At 30.5% G+C, this 18,998-nt stretch overlaps 1 protein-coding gene across 4 annotated transcripts in view; it reads left to right on the top strand.

Moving 5' to 3' along the window:
* Positions 1-15,944, top strand: part of LOC121130231 (uncharacterized) — a 40,870-nt gene extending 24,926 nt beyond the window's left edge. For 3 of the 4 annotated variants that reach the window (XM_040725986.2, XM_071893697.1, XM_071893695.1), the window contains 2 exons: positions 13,246-13,466; positions 15,299-15,944. In XM_040725986.2, coding sequence (XP_040581920.1) covers positions 13,269-13,466; positions 15,299-15,565 — 465 coding nt within the window. In that variant the 5' untranslated portion in view covers positions 13,246-13,268 and the 3' untranslated portion in view covers positions 15,566-15,944. Of the gene's footprint in view, positions 1-12,969; positions 13,036-13,245; positions 13,467-15,298 lie in introns of those variants that run through there. The other variant, XM_040725985.2, reaches the window with a different exon arrangement.
* Positions 15,945-18,998: the final 3,054 nt, after the last annotated feature.

Raw genomic sequence — 18,998 nt, 5'->3', positions numbered from 1 at the left:
GCATAGTATGTAACTCTACAAACAAATAAGTCTTACCGGAAATAAGTTATTTGTCCAACTTTAATATTATTTTAAAACTAAGGAAAAATATGTTTATATTTTAAATTGGCAAGCGACCCAGTATTGGGTCGGAGCCTGTACTTTGAAAACCATTGCTTTAGAGTATATCAGAGTACACAAATATTTTTTTTTGAAGGACTGCTCAATACTAATGAAACATTATATACAAATACCTATAAAAAATATGGGTTATTTGCATACAAGTAGCTTATAAATATTATTTATTAATTATATTAAAGGTATATCAATAGTATTTGCAAATAGAACATGTCCTCTTCTCTATGCAAAAAAATATTCTTTTGATCTATAGGATCCACAAAGCACAAAAATGCAAATAATACAACAAAGATGGATAGACTTGATTCTTTAGAGAGATTCTATGAGTAAAATAATACATGGGTAATATTATATATGTATATATGTACATTTTTTGCAAAGATATGAAGAAAAAATATCACAATCCCTTGCTTCATATTACTATTAATGATGCGGACTCAATACATTTAAAACTATAATTGATAGGTAAAAAGTACAATTATATTCATATGTATGATATTAGATTTTGAAAGATAAAAATATATACTTTTATTGAGTACTATCATTGGCAGGAGTTATTAGGTGTCAACGTACTATTACACTTTGCCTTATAAATATAGAAGATAACTCCCCATGAAGTCCTCAGTGTTAATCTACGTTGTTCATGAAGACACGTAATTGCATAATACTTAGATGTCCTCTCCTCAAGAATGAACTAATAATGATAACAGTTTGAGAAAAATAAAAATAAATGTCCAAATTGCTAAACAACAAAAAAACTCGCATGCTAAAATATGCTTAGGATTTACTTCCAAATATATACATATGTATCTTTTCTTTTTTAATATAAACTGATGAGCTTTAGGTACACGCGCTCGTTGCAAAATCACATCTAAAGTCCTTTTTTTTAAATATACTCTCCTGTTCTTTTTTAATATGACGCGGTGAGCTATAGTTACAGACGCTTGTTGTTAAGTATGAGTTATCCATAGACAATTAAAGAAATTGACAAGCTTTGCTTGATTAATGTAGAAGATATGTATAACTATATAGAACAATGGAAAATTTTAAATATTGTTCAGATTGTCGACTAGAAAAAATATTTGACGCGTTCTGGGTCATAATATATAGAACTTTAAATGGAATACTAGATACTAGATTATATGGGTAAACTAAGGACCACTCTATACATAGAAGATGTACTTTTTTTCATTCCTTTTCTGATCGATTACGGCTGATTTTTTTGTAGTAGGGAAATAGTTGTGAAATAAAAGGAAACATTGAATAAATATCAGGTTGTGATCTTCAAAACATTTACGAATCTCACCTTCCTAAAGAAATAACACAAAAATCAAAAATGTTTATACAATAAATAATAAAGTGGGATGTAAATATGTGTTGTGCCAATGTCAGCTAGCTGTAATTTCCAAAATACTCCTCAATGAGGCATTTGGGATTGCCTCTGGGAAATAATCGTTGTTTGATTGGTTAGAGGATTACACGTGGAATAGTATTCAAATATGTTTTCACTTTGTTCCTTGCGCTTGATTTTGTGAAAGTCACAATGAACAACCTTGACTCAAATAAAAGTGACATAAATTTGAATGCCGTTTTTTTACAGAAAGCCCGTATCCAGAATGAAAGAAAGTCTTCTTGCTGTCTTCTAATAGTTCCATATGCTCATTTTTCAACACTGTGGAGAGTTTTTGGGTTTGGCATCTTATCACCTTTAGGCTTTACCTGTTTAATTTGCTAAATAGTAATAAAGAATAGTATGGTACGGCTGCCTTCGCGGCACTTTATATGAAGCTCTACGACACACTGGTTGGAAAGTCCTACTTTATACGGCGATATTCAATACACGATTGTTTTAAATATAAAAATGGATCTTAGTTTTGACCAAATTGGTTTGAAAAAATGAAAAGCAAAAAGAGTGCTCCTTGACTAAAGCTAGGAAATAAAATTTATTATTTTCGGCTGTAAATCAGAGTTAATTTCCTCTGCTATGACTTGATGTAATGCATTCGTCAACGAATGTTTTATGCATAACGAGACGACGTCGAAACGAAACTATTTTTTTTGTTAAGACCCGGTCCGGAATTGATTTTTTAAAAACAAACATTTCTTCAAATTCAAATAATCAACGTCCAGAATACTAATATAAAGATAGTACACTTTTTTATATTTTTGAATCTCTCAACCTTTCACCTGATACAAATATAAAAAAAGACGAAAAATCAGTTGAAAGTTAGCTATTCATCCAAAGTGAAATTATTATCCAATAACCGTTGATAATTGTTCATAGTTTAACAAGAGCTAACTCAAATCCACCAATCAACGTTCAGAACACTGATTAAGAGAAATTAAGTAGATAATCGACAGCTGAACACAAAATATGTTATAAGTTGTTGTGTTAGTTAGGTAACGACGTGATTAGAGATGTAGAAAATCATTAGCGGATGAAAAATACATGGGAATGTGTGTTGGTTTGGGAAATACCATTGTGACATAACAATATATTATGTTATGTACATGAAGCCAAATTTGCCTTTAATAATTGTTGATTTGATAAATCAACTTGAACCACGCACAAATCTCTTCATGTTGTGGTAATTAAGTGTGCCACTTACAACGAGCTGCTGTAACTGTACATTATGAAATTAATCACAAACTTAAAAATAAATTATGTTCCACAATACAATATGCACAGTTATTGTACATATGTGCTGTGTCAACATAAATACAATCTTGAACAAAATCAAGAAAAGGAGAAAATCCAATTTGTTTTTACTTCGTATGTATATACAGGCCAATATTTCAGACGTATTTCATTCAATTATAGGCTAATTATTCAGATTTATGGGATGTTTGATGATAGCCAAGAATATTAATTATATTTATGAACCTTTATTTGACTTAAGATACTTCTATTGATCCCGATATGGTCCCTTTCAAATATTATTGATCATTGTTTTATTGTGGTGATCAGTTTTGATTACTTTAAGTGAAACTTGTGGGACACCCAAAGGGTAAGTAAGAATGATTAGTTGATAAAAATGGAGGATCATTCGTCGGAAGAATACAACTGCAATCCAGACTCAATTTTGAACTAAAATAATTCTCGCTTGCTTTTTGTGTTGACGATCATATTAAAAATAATATAGAAATCAATCAACAGATTAATTATTGATATTTTTTTTAACATATTGTGTGGGTCTTGTATAAATCGTTTTGTTTGTTTCAGTAAAATATATGAATACACCAAATTAGAAAGTGAAGTCATCAAAAGTAGGTTGAAACTTGTTTTATTCAAAATTTCTATTAGTATATACGGAGGGTCCACAGTAATACCTTAAATTTCAAGTTTTTTTTTTTTTTAATTTATTTTACAAGCACTTTTCTGGCATGAGACTAGATAATAATCCAAAGTATCACTGTTTTTTCACAATGGTATCCTTGGAGTACCATTTCCGCAAGATTTTTTGGAAAAAAGGATACGAATCCTACTTGATACTGCAAAGTGTGGAAAAGATGACAATTAGACACCCTATTGCAGGAGTCGGCATCGTTCGGTATTACTTTTGGCCCACCAGATGATTCCAGTTATTTCCTCTTTTTACACAATTTATGGAGAGTTTAGGAAAAAGTACTATTTAAAAAAAAATACTTTATAGAAATTTACTAGTGGGAGTACCGACATTACTCGGATTATTGGGCACCGATCAACATACCAACTTTTCTTCGAATAATATAGATAATGTAGATATGTTGTATTAGATTTTGAGTTCAATCAAACCCTTGTTGGAGTCAGAATCGAATTGGGGATCGACATCGTAGTAATTCTAGCAAATGCCCTTCTTTATATCCTTTTTTCCTTCCTCCCTTGTCACAGCTGATTATAGCTAATCTAATGAAACCTCATGAGCATTATTATTTCTCTTCTCCGAAACATTTTTCAAATTGACAGGGTTACCATATTGATTTTCGGGGATTTTTTTCTCACTTGCCCATACCACACTGGATTTTCACCTTTGGTTGTATATATGTAATGTGGGTTAACTTAAGGGCCTCCAAGATTTCATTAATATGACTCCATTGTTATTTCTTGGACCAAAAAATATTTTTAGAGAATCCAAAGAGATAAACTTTGCTCTCTTAACTCTCTATAGATGAAGCTAAAATATATATTGGACTTTATTCAAGATTGTTTTTATGTTGTTGCACCCCCTCTCCTCATAATTTATATTTGCAAGTAATAGTAACTATTATTTTTAAGTATATAAACATAGTTGATACACATTAATTATGTTTGATGTATATTTGCATATGAAATTAATAATTCATGCACATACCTTTTAATTAAAACTCAATATGCAAATAATGAACTAAAATAAATCCTATGTATGTAATTCTTTTTTAAAGGAAAGAAGTAATAATTGTACAAAAAAAAATATGTATAGAATACTTTTTATTAATTTCAGTAATGGAAAATCGACAGAAGTTCTTTTGTAAACTTTTAACTCATTCCATTTTATTTATTATTATTTTTATAAAAACTACATTTATATTTTAAAAAAATAGAAAATCTTAATTAAAAAAGATTCATTAGAATAAATATTTATTTGCATTAACATTTGATAGGGAGTTTTGCGAGTCTACATATACTACTCTGATAAAAAAGAAAGCGTTTTTTCTTTTCTAATTTTGAATTCCATTCTTATTAAATTCGCTTTTTTTTATTATTATTATTATTATCTTTGTACTAGTGTTGTGTCGATCCTTATTTAATTGGTCTAGTCCAGTATTCGTACCCGAAGGGCCTTCCACAAGATTATATATGTATATAGTATTTGTTTTTTACATTAAAAAAAAAATTAAAACTCCACTGCATAATTTGGTTGAATGAACTTTTATTAGTCTGTAATTATTTTTTATATTTTGGTTTGGAAAATATATATATATATATATATCAAGTCAAAAACATGAGCTGTCGATATGTGTAGAAAATAACCAAGTCTCATTGACTATTCTACTTTGAATCCGACAAGGGATTATTACACTAGAGAAACAAAATGTTATTATGGAAGAGTTCTACTTTTTGTAGTTGCAATCTAAAAAGATGTTATTTATTTTCTAAAGCTATGATCACTATTATTTTGTTCTTAGAGGGATAGAATATAAAGATGAGATAAATTTATTACTAGATTGTGAAAGATGCCGAGTAACATTGAGTCCAACAAAGAACTTAGAATTAAACTCCTGCAGCAAATACTCAGTGTAGAATTCAGGATCGACATCGGAGTAATTTCTGCCTCTATCATTGCTAGATACAGAGTAGTATTTGTGTTTAAATCCTTCTTCTCATAGCTCCTCGCAGCTAATCCAATGAAACGTCATGAAAGCTGAGCTTTTTACCTGACTAAAATTGCTAAGGTTACAACGTTCATTTTTTGGCGGCAGAGCATATTATTTACAAGAAGGATTAACACTCTCTAACGCAACCTCAGTGAAACTCTTCCTCGTTTATTTCCTCACACACATTGTTATTTAAAACTTAGATGTTCTCCCCTCAGGAATTGATGAGTAGGGATGTGGGAATTATCTGAATCCTCATTAGTGGTAATTGGAATCAAAAGTATATCTTGGCAACTCTGATAAAGAGACAGAGATCACAAAAAGAACTATTGTGCGTCTCCCTCTTCACCAATATATTTGAATTTTCAAAATAGGGACTGTTCAACGTCCGGCACGACTTGTCCGTATATGTACGGTGCTAGTATTGCCGCAAAAAATTGGAATTGTAAAGTTGCTATGACTGAAAAAAAGATCAAATGTGAAGAATTCAAGCTCAAAGCCAAGTTTATATCACAAGAAAATGAACCCACGGAGTAATTTGATTTTTTTTGACAGAAGATCGACTTTCTATTTGTGATCCTGCAGGTTTTGACTGGATAGAGGGCGCCCTAGTGACTATTCTTGTATATCAAATAGTACCTATAATAAAGAGCACTAATAACTTGCAGGTTAGCAGCAGGTACTTTTTTTATATACTAACCTTGATTTCTACAATTTTCGCAATCCTATTAATGGATAACTATTACAGCTGTGGAAAATGAAAAATAACTGTTCAAACTGTTTCTTCGAAAAAAAAAGAAAATAATTTACAACTCTTTGTATCATCCATTTTGAATTTTTTTTTGTATCAAGAGTATTTCTCGACCTCTTTCTGTATGTTTTAAAACAATTTATTATATATTTCAAGTACTTGTCGAATACAATACATTTTTTATTTTGACATTTTTTAAAAGTATGCAACAAAAAGGTTGAATAACCTTGTAAATAATGAAGAGAAAAAAACCAAAAAAAGGATTAATTCCATCATATATTGTTGCTTATAATATAATGAACCTCGAAAGCTGTAAGTCATACGGAAATATATATATATATATGCATGTATATTAGGATGCCTCTAATTGTGTACTTAAAAAGTCAATCATTAAAGTTTCATTCACTCACCCTCCCAGACAGTTTTAATTATAAAATATATAAACCTTTGCTAAAAAGTTAAACATTTGAGTAACATTCAGGGGCTGTGGAAAACTTTTGACTAAAATGATAAATTTATCAACATTTACTGACGTTTTTATTTTACAACACAAGTGAAGTATAACATGAATTAAGATTTGTCAGCTATCCAAATAATTGCTCATTTTATTGATAAAGTACTTTGTTAATACAATATACTATATAAATAAATAAACCTGTAAATGCATTGATATTGGCATAAAATGCAATTATGTGTAGAGACAAATTTGGTATTGTTGCTTCATGTTATTGCAAGGAATTGGATATATCTGCTCATTTTTACTTATAGGTCAAAAAATTTAGAAGTGAGGTTGATAATCAAATATTAATTTAAGTTTGTACAATAAAACGGAAGGATGAGACAAGGCAAAGTTAAGAATTGATTTTTAATGGGGATCCTAGTATATTTTTTGGACTGTGGTTTTAAAGTTCTGTAAAAAAAATCATATTTTCATTATAATAAAAACATTTTATATTTTTACATAGTATATAATTTATTATGTTATAAAGCGGAATCCCCAGCGTAAAGCATTGGGGTGGAAACATTATGTTTTGTGGGTGTTTCTCTGCTAAGGAAAATATACGACTTTAGCCCATCGAAGGGAGGATGGATGAGTAAGCCTGTCGCAATATCCAATAAATCGATTAATTGCGCGATAAATTAAAATGAATGATAATTTTTCCGGCGGCTGCAATAAATTCCATCTGCACGCTTCAAAGTAACTGGATATCTAAAGTTTATAATCTGTTGTTTGTATTTCATGCTCGGAATCTGCAAGACTAAAGAAGCTACAGATTTACATTTCACCTGTTGAGGCATCCCCATTCAGTCATACTTTTGTTGCTAGTTTGCACTTTTTTTGCATAAAGGTTCTAATTGGCAGTGTTGCCTGTATCTCTGAGCCAAATGCATACTCTTTCTTGAAGTCCACTCTGGTTTCCATCCTTTTTATTTAGTGTTTAAATTGTATTTATTGTGTATTATGTTTTGCTAATTATATATGGATAGATACAAATGTATTATCACGACAGGCTTATGTACGGGGTCTCATTCCCTCAGGAGAGGGCACAGAAAATAGATTGTGTAACGGGTCTTCATGACAATGACTCAAAAGCAACAAAGGTCATGGAGTGGCTTAGCTAGTATCCGGATCTCAATCCCATATAAATCTTCATCTTTGGACATACTTACAAAATCGGCAAGGGATAAAATACATATTTCTTTCACTGTAAATATTATAATTCTAAGCATTTTTCTACTGATGACAACCGTTGGATAAAAAGAGTATGTTACAACCGTCCCCTGTTGGAATTATTCCAGCTCTCTCTCCTTACATATTAATAAGAGACAATCATCAATTGAGCTTTCACTAATCCATAAGGGGAGATAAATTGATTTAATAAACTTCTATTTTTTATCTTTGAGTATGTTGTCTAATATTGTTCATTGAAAAACACTCATATGTTATATATCATATCTGCAATTGTATCGATAATATATATTTGTATATTATTGTATTGTACAGTGATAGAATGATTGACAACACTCTTTATCAGAGCATATCACGCACGTAACTACTCATTATCAAATATACTGACTAATCGATTCTTTCAATCTAATTTACATAAATAAATAAATTTGTACTCTATTGATCAATTCCTTCTCCTCTTCAATTACAATTCTCTATCACCTGATAAAAATTAATCTTTCACTACTCATGTTCAAGGTGATAAAGGGATTTCATTTGTAATTTATTTTCGTAATAAGTAAGCTAGGTTAGTGTTGTTATTATTATCTTCTTTTTTTTCAATAACATTATAAAATGCTAGCAAATTTAAAGAGTAACCTTTTTCTGAATTGTTGTATCTTAATAGGAATTCATTTAACTGACATCAAATAAACGTTTTTGAATTTATTATGATTAAATAAAAAAATAAATCCATACACAAATGTTTGAACATAATTGGATAAAAATAGAATTGGTCATGTTGAAGTGAGAATTTAGTCCACGTATGGATATTAGTACCCAGCATGGACTGGAGCAGTTACGAGTCGACAAACATAAAAAAATTGCTTTAAAAATATAGAAGATAACTCTTGAAGAAATCCTCAGGTTTACAGCAATGCTCATCTTGGCAGCTAATGCGGCCTTTGTTTAAACTCAGCTAGGCAAAATTTTACTTGTGTAAGCAAAGGAGCACAATCCCAGAGTAGATTAAGGATCACCAGCTTTAATATTGGTTGGGCTGAGGTTTTTTAAATGAAAGTAATATATCACACAACGATGACCGATTTTCCCCATTTTAACAAATTCAATGATAGCTACCAAACAAATACGAAGAAACGTTGCGTCTTCAAACTTTAAACGTAGGCTTTATAGATCCTGTACTTTGTAAAAGTGATAAAAAAAACCAAAAAAAAAACCCCACGGCTATGTCTAAGTCAGTGCGGGTAATCGACCGCCCTCGTATATATTGATTTTCAAATTTATAGTTGTATAAAATTCTCCGGCAAGAGCTGACCTACAAATATGTGATATCAGCGACCTCAAGCAATCTATACTTATTTATGTATAAATATTTCTCTTCCCTTATAAATAGGTTATAACCTTACAACAAACGTTTCATACATGGATATTAATTCACCTATAGTATTTATAGCTTAAACTATAAGTTCTATCAATATAATATGCATGTACAAATACTTAAGCCCTTCATGAAAAAGTGCAAATTTTAATAGTGCTTTGAATTCTTAATACCCTTTAAATGCATTCAACAAGAATACTTAATTTTTATGTAGGTAAACTCAAAACATGCTTCATGTGATTTAGTAATTAGTTTGCTTTCTTCCTCATTCAAAGCATTTATGCACTTATTTTTGAGGAAATTATACTTAAGAACTAGTGAAGCCGTGCACTTTGTAGCACAAATAGATGAACATCCCTCTTCACAAATAACGAAACTAAGCAATCTTAAACAAAATACAAGAAAAGAAGGAAATCCTTGGATATTATTTACTGCATAGATTCATAGTGGACAATATTTCATGGATATATTTGAGTTAATTATAGGATTGGTATTCAAATTTGTGAAACTAGTTAAATTACACAATAGTTATAGCCTTAGTTTAGAACTTTTATTTGATATTAGAGATTTATATTGGCCCCAATATCGTCCCTTTCAAATTAAATATATCAATATATCATTCTGGCTACTGTAAGTGACATTTGTGGCACGTCCAAAGGATTAATCAGAATAATTTAATGATAGAAATTTACTATAATTTGTGGAAGAATACAATTGTAATCTACAGACAACAATGGGAAACTTCATTCTATCTTGTTGTTTTTTTTGACTGGCCACATGATGGAAATCCATAAAATCAAGGAAGTTAGTAGGTTTCATTATGCGGAGGATGTTTCTGAAGTTGTTTATTATGGAATATTCAGGAGGAGAAAGACTCAGAGTCGATCCGTGGACTCAGGGATGAGCCCAGAGGAGAAGTTATCAGATTATGTGAGGCACAACGACTTTTCTTGATTCTACCATGAATCATTAAATAATAATAACATTCAGGAATAACTTTGGCTGGAGTTGTAGTGTACAAATCTGTCTCTTTCAGTCTTGTTCGACATTTTCAATATAATTTAATAATTTTTACGCTTAATTTTCAGTTTTTTGTACTAACTTTATTTTTTTTTTACCTAATATGAAATCTTAGTAGGTAATAAAATAAAGTATCGGTTAATTGTGTTATTGCTTTATCGAGCACAATTGCTCAAATAAGTTTCTACGTAGGCTTAGACAATTGCAGGAGTTTTTACGCTGTGTATTTTTATTAAGGAATGCTTCTCGTAATAAGAAGTTTCGAAGGGCATACTGTAAGTTGGAAGAAGCATAATTTACTTAAATGATTTTTTTTTATGCAATGACCAATATATATAAACATTAATAAGCAAGAAATTTAGAAGTTACAAAAGTAAAGCAATATTCAAAAATGTTGTGGAAGCAAAATCTACACTTAAAAATTTAGCTACCACAGCAATTTAGTAGATTTCAAAATTTAACAAAAGAACAAATAACAATTTATTTTTATTTTTTTAAACCGGATATAATCGCATATGAAGCAGTTATAATGTTCAATTCGTTTAACGAGTAAGCCTTCCCAACGGGAATGATTGGATACAGATATATACAATCCAAATTTGGGTATAATATTTATAAAATAGCTCTTCCACAGCTTCCATAACTCATATTCAGATTGATTGATCGATTGACTAAATGAATGTAATAGGCATTTATGTACAAGGTTATACTATAACGCTTTTCCGACTGATGTTTGACTTCCACCATGCTTTTTAATAGTGACGTCCTAGAGTATAATTGTTACCAAGAGTAGCTATATATCGCCTTTCCAAACTGTTATTGTTACGAGTACCCATGTGATACTCTATGACGTCAAAATCTGTCCATATTACTCAGCAGTCGGTACAGTATATCAAATTAAAAATTATGTCAAGCCTTGTCATGGAGAGGAACTTCTATGCCATCAAATCCATTCACTAATGAAACACAAAATCAAGTGCACAGTAGAAGAACATTAAGAAAATAAATTAATAAATCCCTGAAATCGGATATTGGTCTATAATGTCGTCAATAATTTTATAAAAAGAGTTAATATTCCTTACAGACTTTCTCCAAATAAACTCGTTGAGATGTGTCTGAAAAAAAACACCCACCATGTATTCATTATTTCTAACCACCTAAGCATAGTTTTGAAGTGACTACACGAAGATCGCCGTAGTATCAGGACAGTTAATGGATCCACAAAGTTACACTAATGTACAACATTAAACAATGAAGTAATTCATAAGGTTACAGTAGGCTGCTCAATCTTCAAAAAGGACAGTTGCTCCGGTAGAACATGCTCAACAATCTTCCACTTAAACTAAGAAGCAATCTTCATTATCCCGATCGACATCTCCAAAGAGCCAAATGACATTATAGTATCTCCCTCCATGATATTTAGTCATACCAAATTTTGGTTCATCTATTTCTCCAATCTTACCAAAACACTCCCCTCCTTCCAAATATTTACGGGATTATCGATAATATGTTGAGAACAAAATTTCCCAATGAAAATTGGATCCGTCAATAACTGTTTAATAAGAAATACCCATTTGTGAACCCACCTTCCCGTACAACGGAAATTTTGATTACCTTCTTCTACTACTTTCCTGCAGGATCTTTGGCATTCCAAAGAATCCAAAGATCTTGTGTGCAAAGTCTACCGATGAGGGTGTCCTCGTCTCCAACGATGTTTTTCAGAAAATCTAAGACCTTCATCCTGTCAAATGATATTTTTGCAGAAGGCTTATCTTGACGGACATAAGCAAATACATTAGAATTTATAATTCAAAGGATGTAAATATTCTAATTACTTCAAACTTAATTAAATAAAAGTTCAGACTCATCCTTTGGCCCAGGGATTGAATCCTAGTCCCTCTGATCCCTCCTCCAAATACTCCATAAGAGATATACTCAATGACTCCGAATATCTAGAAAGAGTCGTGATCCTTATCCTCTTACTCCAATATCATGGATGAAAATAATATCCGCCAGTATGTTGTACAAAAGAAATTTGAAGGTTGTTTGAAAGGTAAACAGCTCAGCCTTACTGACGTTTCATTAGATCAGCTGCAAGTAGCCATGAGAGAAAGAAAATAAACATACACCTCCCCAATCATGATTACTTTGTACTCATATACTCTGTCCTCAAGAATAATCATAATTATATCTTTAAAAAATAAAAATAATATATTCAGTTAGCACCAATAAAAAGCTCTTCCATCATTATATTATTTTCATCCTTACCAATAATGTACATACTTTATTATCGCGTCGCATTAACTAAGTAAAGTTATTTCCCTATCATGTAAAGCTACTGATAATTGAATTTGAACTTTCTGCTTACGCGGTACCCAATTTCGAGATGGAAAGTAGAAAGTTTGACGTGCCGGCAAACTTATACAGTGTACCCATCAGTTCCTTTAATTTATATTTCTTGTCATTACATCATTAACATAACAATGAACTTTGTATTTTGTTATCAGTTGAAAAAAACAAAAAAAAAACACATGTCGGTATTTGTGTAAATTTTCGGATCTATCCCTAGAACAAAATATTTCCTCCTACATAAATATAAAATGAATTCGAAAAAAATGTAAAATGATATCAATTCAATCTACCTCATAATTTTTAATTTATTTTGTCTCATACTTGTTGTAAAGGACACATTTATGCAGGACATTTAGTGAACTAAATACAGTCACATCTGTTTCTTTAGTATGTCGAGTAAGTTCCTGATCAAAGTGTAGTTAATGGATTTAAAATATTTGTTAAATGTTTTTTTCCCCCTAATATTTTATGTATATTTACATTAAATTACTATTGATGTGATATTTCTTTTATTGGAAATGTTTTAGGGATTTTATTATTATTATTATGATTTTTTTTTTTGAAGACATAAAATTATATTATTTCTCTTGCATTTTTGTATTTTAGATCGCACGACTTCAGATCCCAATATGAATCGTTTAAGTGGACTAGAAAAGCGAATGAGAAAGATTGAAAAAAATGAAGACAAGGCTGTTAAGATCTTGAACAAACAAAAGAAAGAGCTTCTAAAGGCAATTGATGAGAATGAAAAGATAATTCAACAAAAGCTTGCAAAAACTGCTCCAGCTGAAATTAAACTAGAGTTAGAATTGGAAAAATTAAACAAGGTATTGTTGCTTGTTATAGAGCTTTTTTTATTTATTGATGCTTAAGGTTCTATAATAAACTGAGAGTGATGTCATCTCATTCGGAATCAAAAATGTCCCATTAAATTTATTTATACATAACAACACCAGCCACATAAGTAAGATTGTCCTTGGTGTATTCTACTCTCAAATGAGTCCAGCAATGCCTATAAAAGGAATCTAATCCCCTCAGACTTTCTTTGTTTGCGCATATTTCCTTTTTCAACAATTTCAGGGAAACAGTGTAATTTGGCATTAACTTTTAATATTAATTTAAAAAAATATTTGTTGAAATTCAACAACATCAGACACTGTACTGATAATTAAGATTTGCCAAATAAATCTTTTCTGACTTTATTAAAGGCCTGGTGAACTATAAAAAAAATACTGATGATTACATTTTTAAGCTAAATTTGGATGGTGTTTGTGGGTGAATTTTGGGAGAAAAACTGTTATTCCTACTATTTCACCTTTCCAAAATAAATTTGCAGTTGCTAAATACTATTGATGGCTATTGTCATTGTTGGTTAATTATCCTAAATTGATGAGAATATCAGGGTAATATTAGAGTAGATTTATGCAGAAAAAGTAACTTTTACCAGTGGAACTGACTTGTAATTAGCTAATATTTCTGCATTTATTGGCTATAATGACAGTAAATACAGCTGTTTGTATTGTGAGAGTTGTTTTTGAAAGGAGAGAGGTGTTTTGTGGAGTCTGGTAGATTAATAACTATTTGAAGGCATTCCAAAATGTTGGAGTTGCATGGACTAGCAAAAAATTTGTTCAATTGTATTTGTCCTCCAGAGCTGGAGTGCATGTTGGTAGCTGTTAGTCAAATTGTTGATGGACTAAATCTTGCTTGGAGTAAAAATTATGTATATAATGGGACAACAATTGCGATATAGTTCGGATTGGATATCGAAAGGAGCCAGTTCCAGAAACTTTTGAATTCATTGGATAAAGTGCATGAAGATTTATTATCACTCTTTATTCTTTTTCTTTGGCTTGTCTACTATAGAGTCTGATGTTAATAAACTTTTTGAAATTGGGATAAAAAGTTACTGCAAATTTGCTCTGTTTTTTCAAAATTATTTAAAGTTTTTGAGCTTGGTTCAAAAATTTGAAGAAAAAAAAAGCAACTCTAATTGGACTAGTGTTGCTAAGTATAAATAGGCTTCATCTTTAAAAATGTTTAGTATATATACTATACATGCGGGTATATGTGTATCTTAATATTGTATTTGTAAACCAAGTAAAGAATATAATCTGCGTGGAATAAATACTCAAAGAAACTCATATAAATACTTTTTCAAGTTGATTATTTAATTACTAATTAAACAAAAGTTGGTTAAATTTAAATGTCTGTAATTCCTTTGAATATAGGGTTGTGATTTAATTATTTTTTTAATAAATACAAACAAATTTTATGGATAATTTTTTTGAACCTACTTTGGTTAAAAAAACACCCTGCGTTTCTATACGAGTACCATACCTACATACATGTTGTGGCTCTATTTTGTTTAGTATCTATATCTACAACTATGCCCTATAAGTACATTCCCTGTAAAATTAATCCCCGACCATGTATTTCCCATTTTGAAAATGAATATTTGATGACGTCGTACGGTTTATGTTTATAAACTAGTCATTATTTTTATTTGCTGCTCCATTGGGATAGATTATGTTAAAAAAATAGCCAACTGATGGTGTCGTTCAAAATATTTAAAAACATTTGTACTAATACATAATATTTTTTGTATATCCACACACAACTTATTTTGACCAATTCTATCTTTCTTTTTACTTTACAGCGTGTCGACGTTGTCAAAGAGGAACTCGAAAAAATACGCTCTAAAAAACAAGATGAGGTGATGCCTCTTCATATACGAAGCTGTGATTTACAAGACAAACTCCGTAGCTTGGATAATCAGTTAAACAATATGTCGACATCTAGTTACAGCAAAAGCCAACTAGATTTGAATATTTTGACTGATAAAACCGGAGACATCAATTTGGAATCTAGTTATCCACCTTCCCCACCCTACAATCCGGACTATCCTCCACCTTATCCTGAATAGCCACAATATAAATGATAAATCTCTTCATATAATATTCACTTTGATTGTATTTTCCCCTCGTATATTGATAATACTTGAATGTACAATACACTACTGAAGTTAATGTCATAACAATATGTGAAAAATTTATTTTTCTTTACATAGATTTAAAATGTTAGAGCCAGAAAAAAAAAAAAAAAAAAAAAAAGAACACCAACATAACGATTTTGTCTTTAATTTCGTGGAATAGCGTTTAATATAACATGTTGCATATCCTATATATCACGAAGTGAACGTACCCACATAGTCAAATAATTCATCATTTCTTTTCTTTTTGATTGCATATATTTTTAGATACTTTTTTAAATAATTGAAATACATACATACATACTATAAGATACTGTCGTCTACAACTTATTGACTTTACATGGACGAGACCTTGTTCTTCTTAACTTCACATTCATTATATATGTAGATTTTTTCTTATAATCTTTACCATGGCTTGCATCATGCTTATAATTAGGATGAAATTGATATATAGCGCTCAAAACTATACTTCCATAATAAATTATAAATGATTCCTGCAAATATCATTTTATGAATGTCAAAGTATACCTATAAGCAAAATAAGGTTCATCAACAAAATTTCAACTGTGATTGAGATACTATGTTTTTGATAGATATGGGCTGACATCAAAATATTTTCTGATCCAATATTTTACAAATGATTAGATGTAGAGCTTTTTTTTTTGTTTCACAATTGGTGGGGTTTGTTTGCCAATAGATTCATTTTCTTAGGCTAAGGATACAATATTTAAAACAAGAATGGGTACTCTGTAGAGCACAAACTCTCCGCCATAAAATCAAATTGAGTTAACTATCTTAATTTGTTCCTAAATTATGGTTGATTATGCATTTTTAATTAACGTTTTGTGTTATCTTCACCTGAACCTCTCAAAATGTAATGGCCTCATCATATATAATCTTCATTACAAGTTTGAAGAAAATTGGTCATGATTCAATTGGGAATTCAGTATGTCAAAGTTTTTATTCTAGATTGTAAGTTTATTTACTAATAGTAGTAAAGGATGCTGGATATTATCCTCCTTGAGCAAGAGAGGAAGATGAAAAACACCAAACTGATCCTTCATCAATTGAAATGCCCTTTCTGACTCCCAAGATTAATAGGATACGAGTTTCCCTAATTAACATGATACGAGGGATTGACATAAGAATATGCAAGTAGCTACATTGTATATCTACGATATCTTTATAATCAAGTACGCTGAGTTTTTGGAGGAAGAATGATCACTATCAGCATAAGTGTACGGAAATATGGGGATATATAATATAGCAATTCATTTGACGATAATTTAGATCCGGAGTGGGTAACTTCAACTTTTCTGTTTAAAAAAATCTTGTCTTTCTGTTTTTCTTACGCAAATCCATGGATAATATCAATAAACTAAATAAAAGAATACTTAATATTTTATATTCATCTATATTGTTTTCATATTTTGACTTCAAAAAGTAAGAAGATTTAAGACAAGCACATGAACTAAAGTAGGGGAATAAATTCTTTCATAGGAGCCTTAAAATTTGATTTATAAATTTTCGAATTTTAAATAAACTGATACGATCAAACTGAATCTAATTATTGGAGATCTTGAAAAATATATCAACAGTTTATAATAATCTAAATACTATTTTAAGGGATATTGTAAAGTTATATAAATTTATTGACTTTAGGAATGAGTTAATAGCTTCTGATTATTTTACCAATACTTGAATAATACAATTTTTAAAAGCTAAAATACATATTTGAAACTTCTTGTAGGTTGTGTTTGATAGTGTGTGTATAAGTAGGTAATAAAGATATTTAATTTTTGAATTTTTACTTCTTGTTATTTATAACAAGGGTACACTTCGTAGGTTTGCTCACACGTCATACCTTCTATCTCGGAATTAGAGAACACGACTGCGGAAAGTTGAAATTCAATTATCCCAACCTTTTAATACAAAGGAAATAACTTCGCGAAGCGAATATATAATTGCGTTTGAAGAGGACCTCGACTTTTTCGAGATATTTGTACAATTAGGACTTTGGGAGGATCATGAAGTGGATAAAAGGTGGTATCATTATGTGGAAAAGGTTATGAGTTTTTCTCTTGTGGAAGGGGGAGGAGGAGGGGCTCGTTGTTGACCCATAGACTGAGGAACGAGGCTGAAGGAGATCATATCATAGAAACAATCGTAGTACTTTGCATAATGAGATGCGATCTCCCCGACCTCATTCTCAGTCCTTGGATCGACTCCTAGTCCTTTTCTTCTTACTCAAATAATATAATATAGTTTACGCGTCGCTTCATTTCACGAACTAATTTCTTTATTAGTAAAAGGTTTCCATAATTGAATTTCAATTTTCCACTGTCGCGGTCTCCAATTTTAAGATAGAAAGGGAATCTATGACCTGCCGGCAAACTTATTCCGTGCAACAAAATTGAGCTTCATTTTGAAGCCAAATAACTAAAATTCCTTTTGGAACGCAATTCAAATCCAGTTTATCATTCATTTCAAATAAAGATGAAACATTATCATTGTCCAAAAAAATTCAGACTTATAATCAAGATTTTCATTGTCTTTCTCTCTCTTGCTTCAACTCAAGAAAATAGGTTGGTTTTTTTTAATTAAAAGTTTATTTATGAAATTAAATACACATTTATTACATTTGCAATTTTTAATGTAGTTTTTTTAAAATGTAAGTTTAGTCTTTTAAATATCTTCCAAAGTACAGAATGTCATGGTTTTTTGTCCGCTAGAGGGGCGGTTTAGTTTGGAAATATAATTAAGAGGAGTTAATATGAAGTGGAATAGATTTTACTTTTTAGAAGATGCTCATTGAAGGTTCGGAAGACGGAAATTAAATTGCTGAGTATAAGGGCAAATACATATATCATGGGTTGACTTGGACCTTAATGAGAACTCTTAACTTCCTTTTGAAGTATCAAGTATGCCTCAAGCCGTTTAGTGTTTCGTGGTAAGAATGAACAGGATTTTATGAGTATCAAAAATAATTTAGTCCCTATTTTTTTATATTTTCAGATGAATTAACTTTCTCACTCATACTGTATGTATTAGTCTTATCCCTTACTGAAGACGAACTTAACACTCAAATAAATTATTACTGGATACGTTTCATCAAATTACCTTATTTATGGGAAGATACTCACATTATACATCATACGTATCGTAAACAGAGAGAATCGTCTCATGAAGAACCCTCATACTATTTACAAGATCTACAACTCTTCAATCTCCAATGATAATAAATAAATAAATCGACATTTGTCGATTTATTTATTTCCTAAGTGGTTTTAGTTTACAACTAATTTTGTTTTCATTTAGTTTTTATGAACTTGGATATCTCATGCATCACTATTTAATATTTACTGGA

Source organism: Lepeophtheirus salmonis, chromosome Z (genome assembly GCF_016086655.4).
Source record: "Lepeophtheirus salmonis chromosome Z, UVic_Lsal_1.4, whole genome shotgun sequence".
Taxonomy (NCBI): domain Eukaryota; kingdom Metazoa; phylum Arthropoda; class Copepoda; order Siphonostomatoida; family Caligidae; genus Lepeophtheirus; species Lepeophtheirus salmonis.
This window is presented reverse-complemented; position numbering and strand designations above follow the sequence as displayed.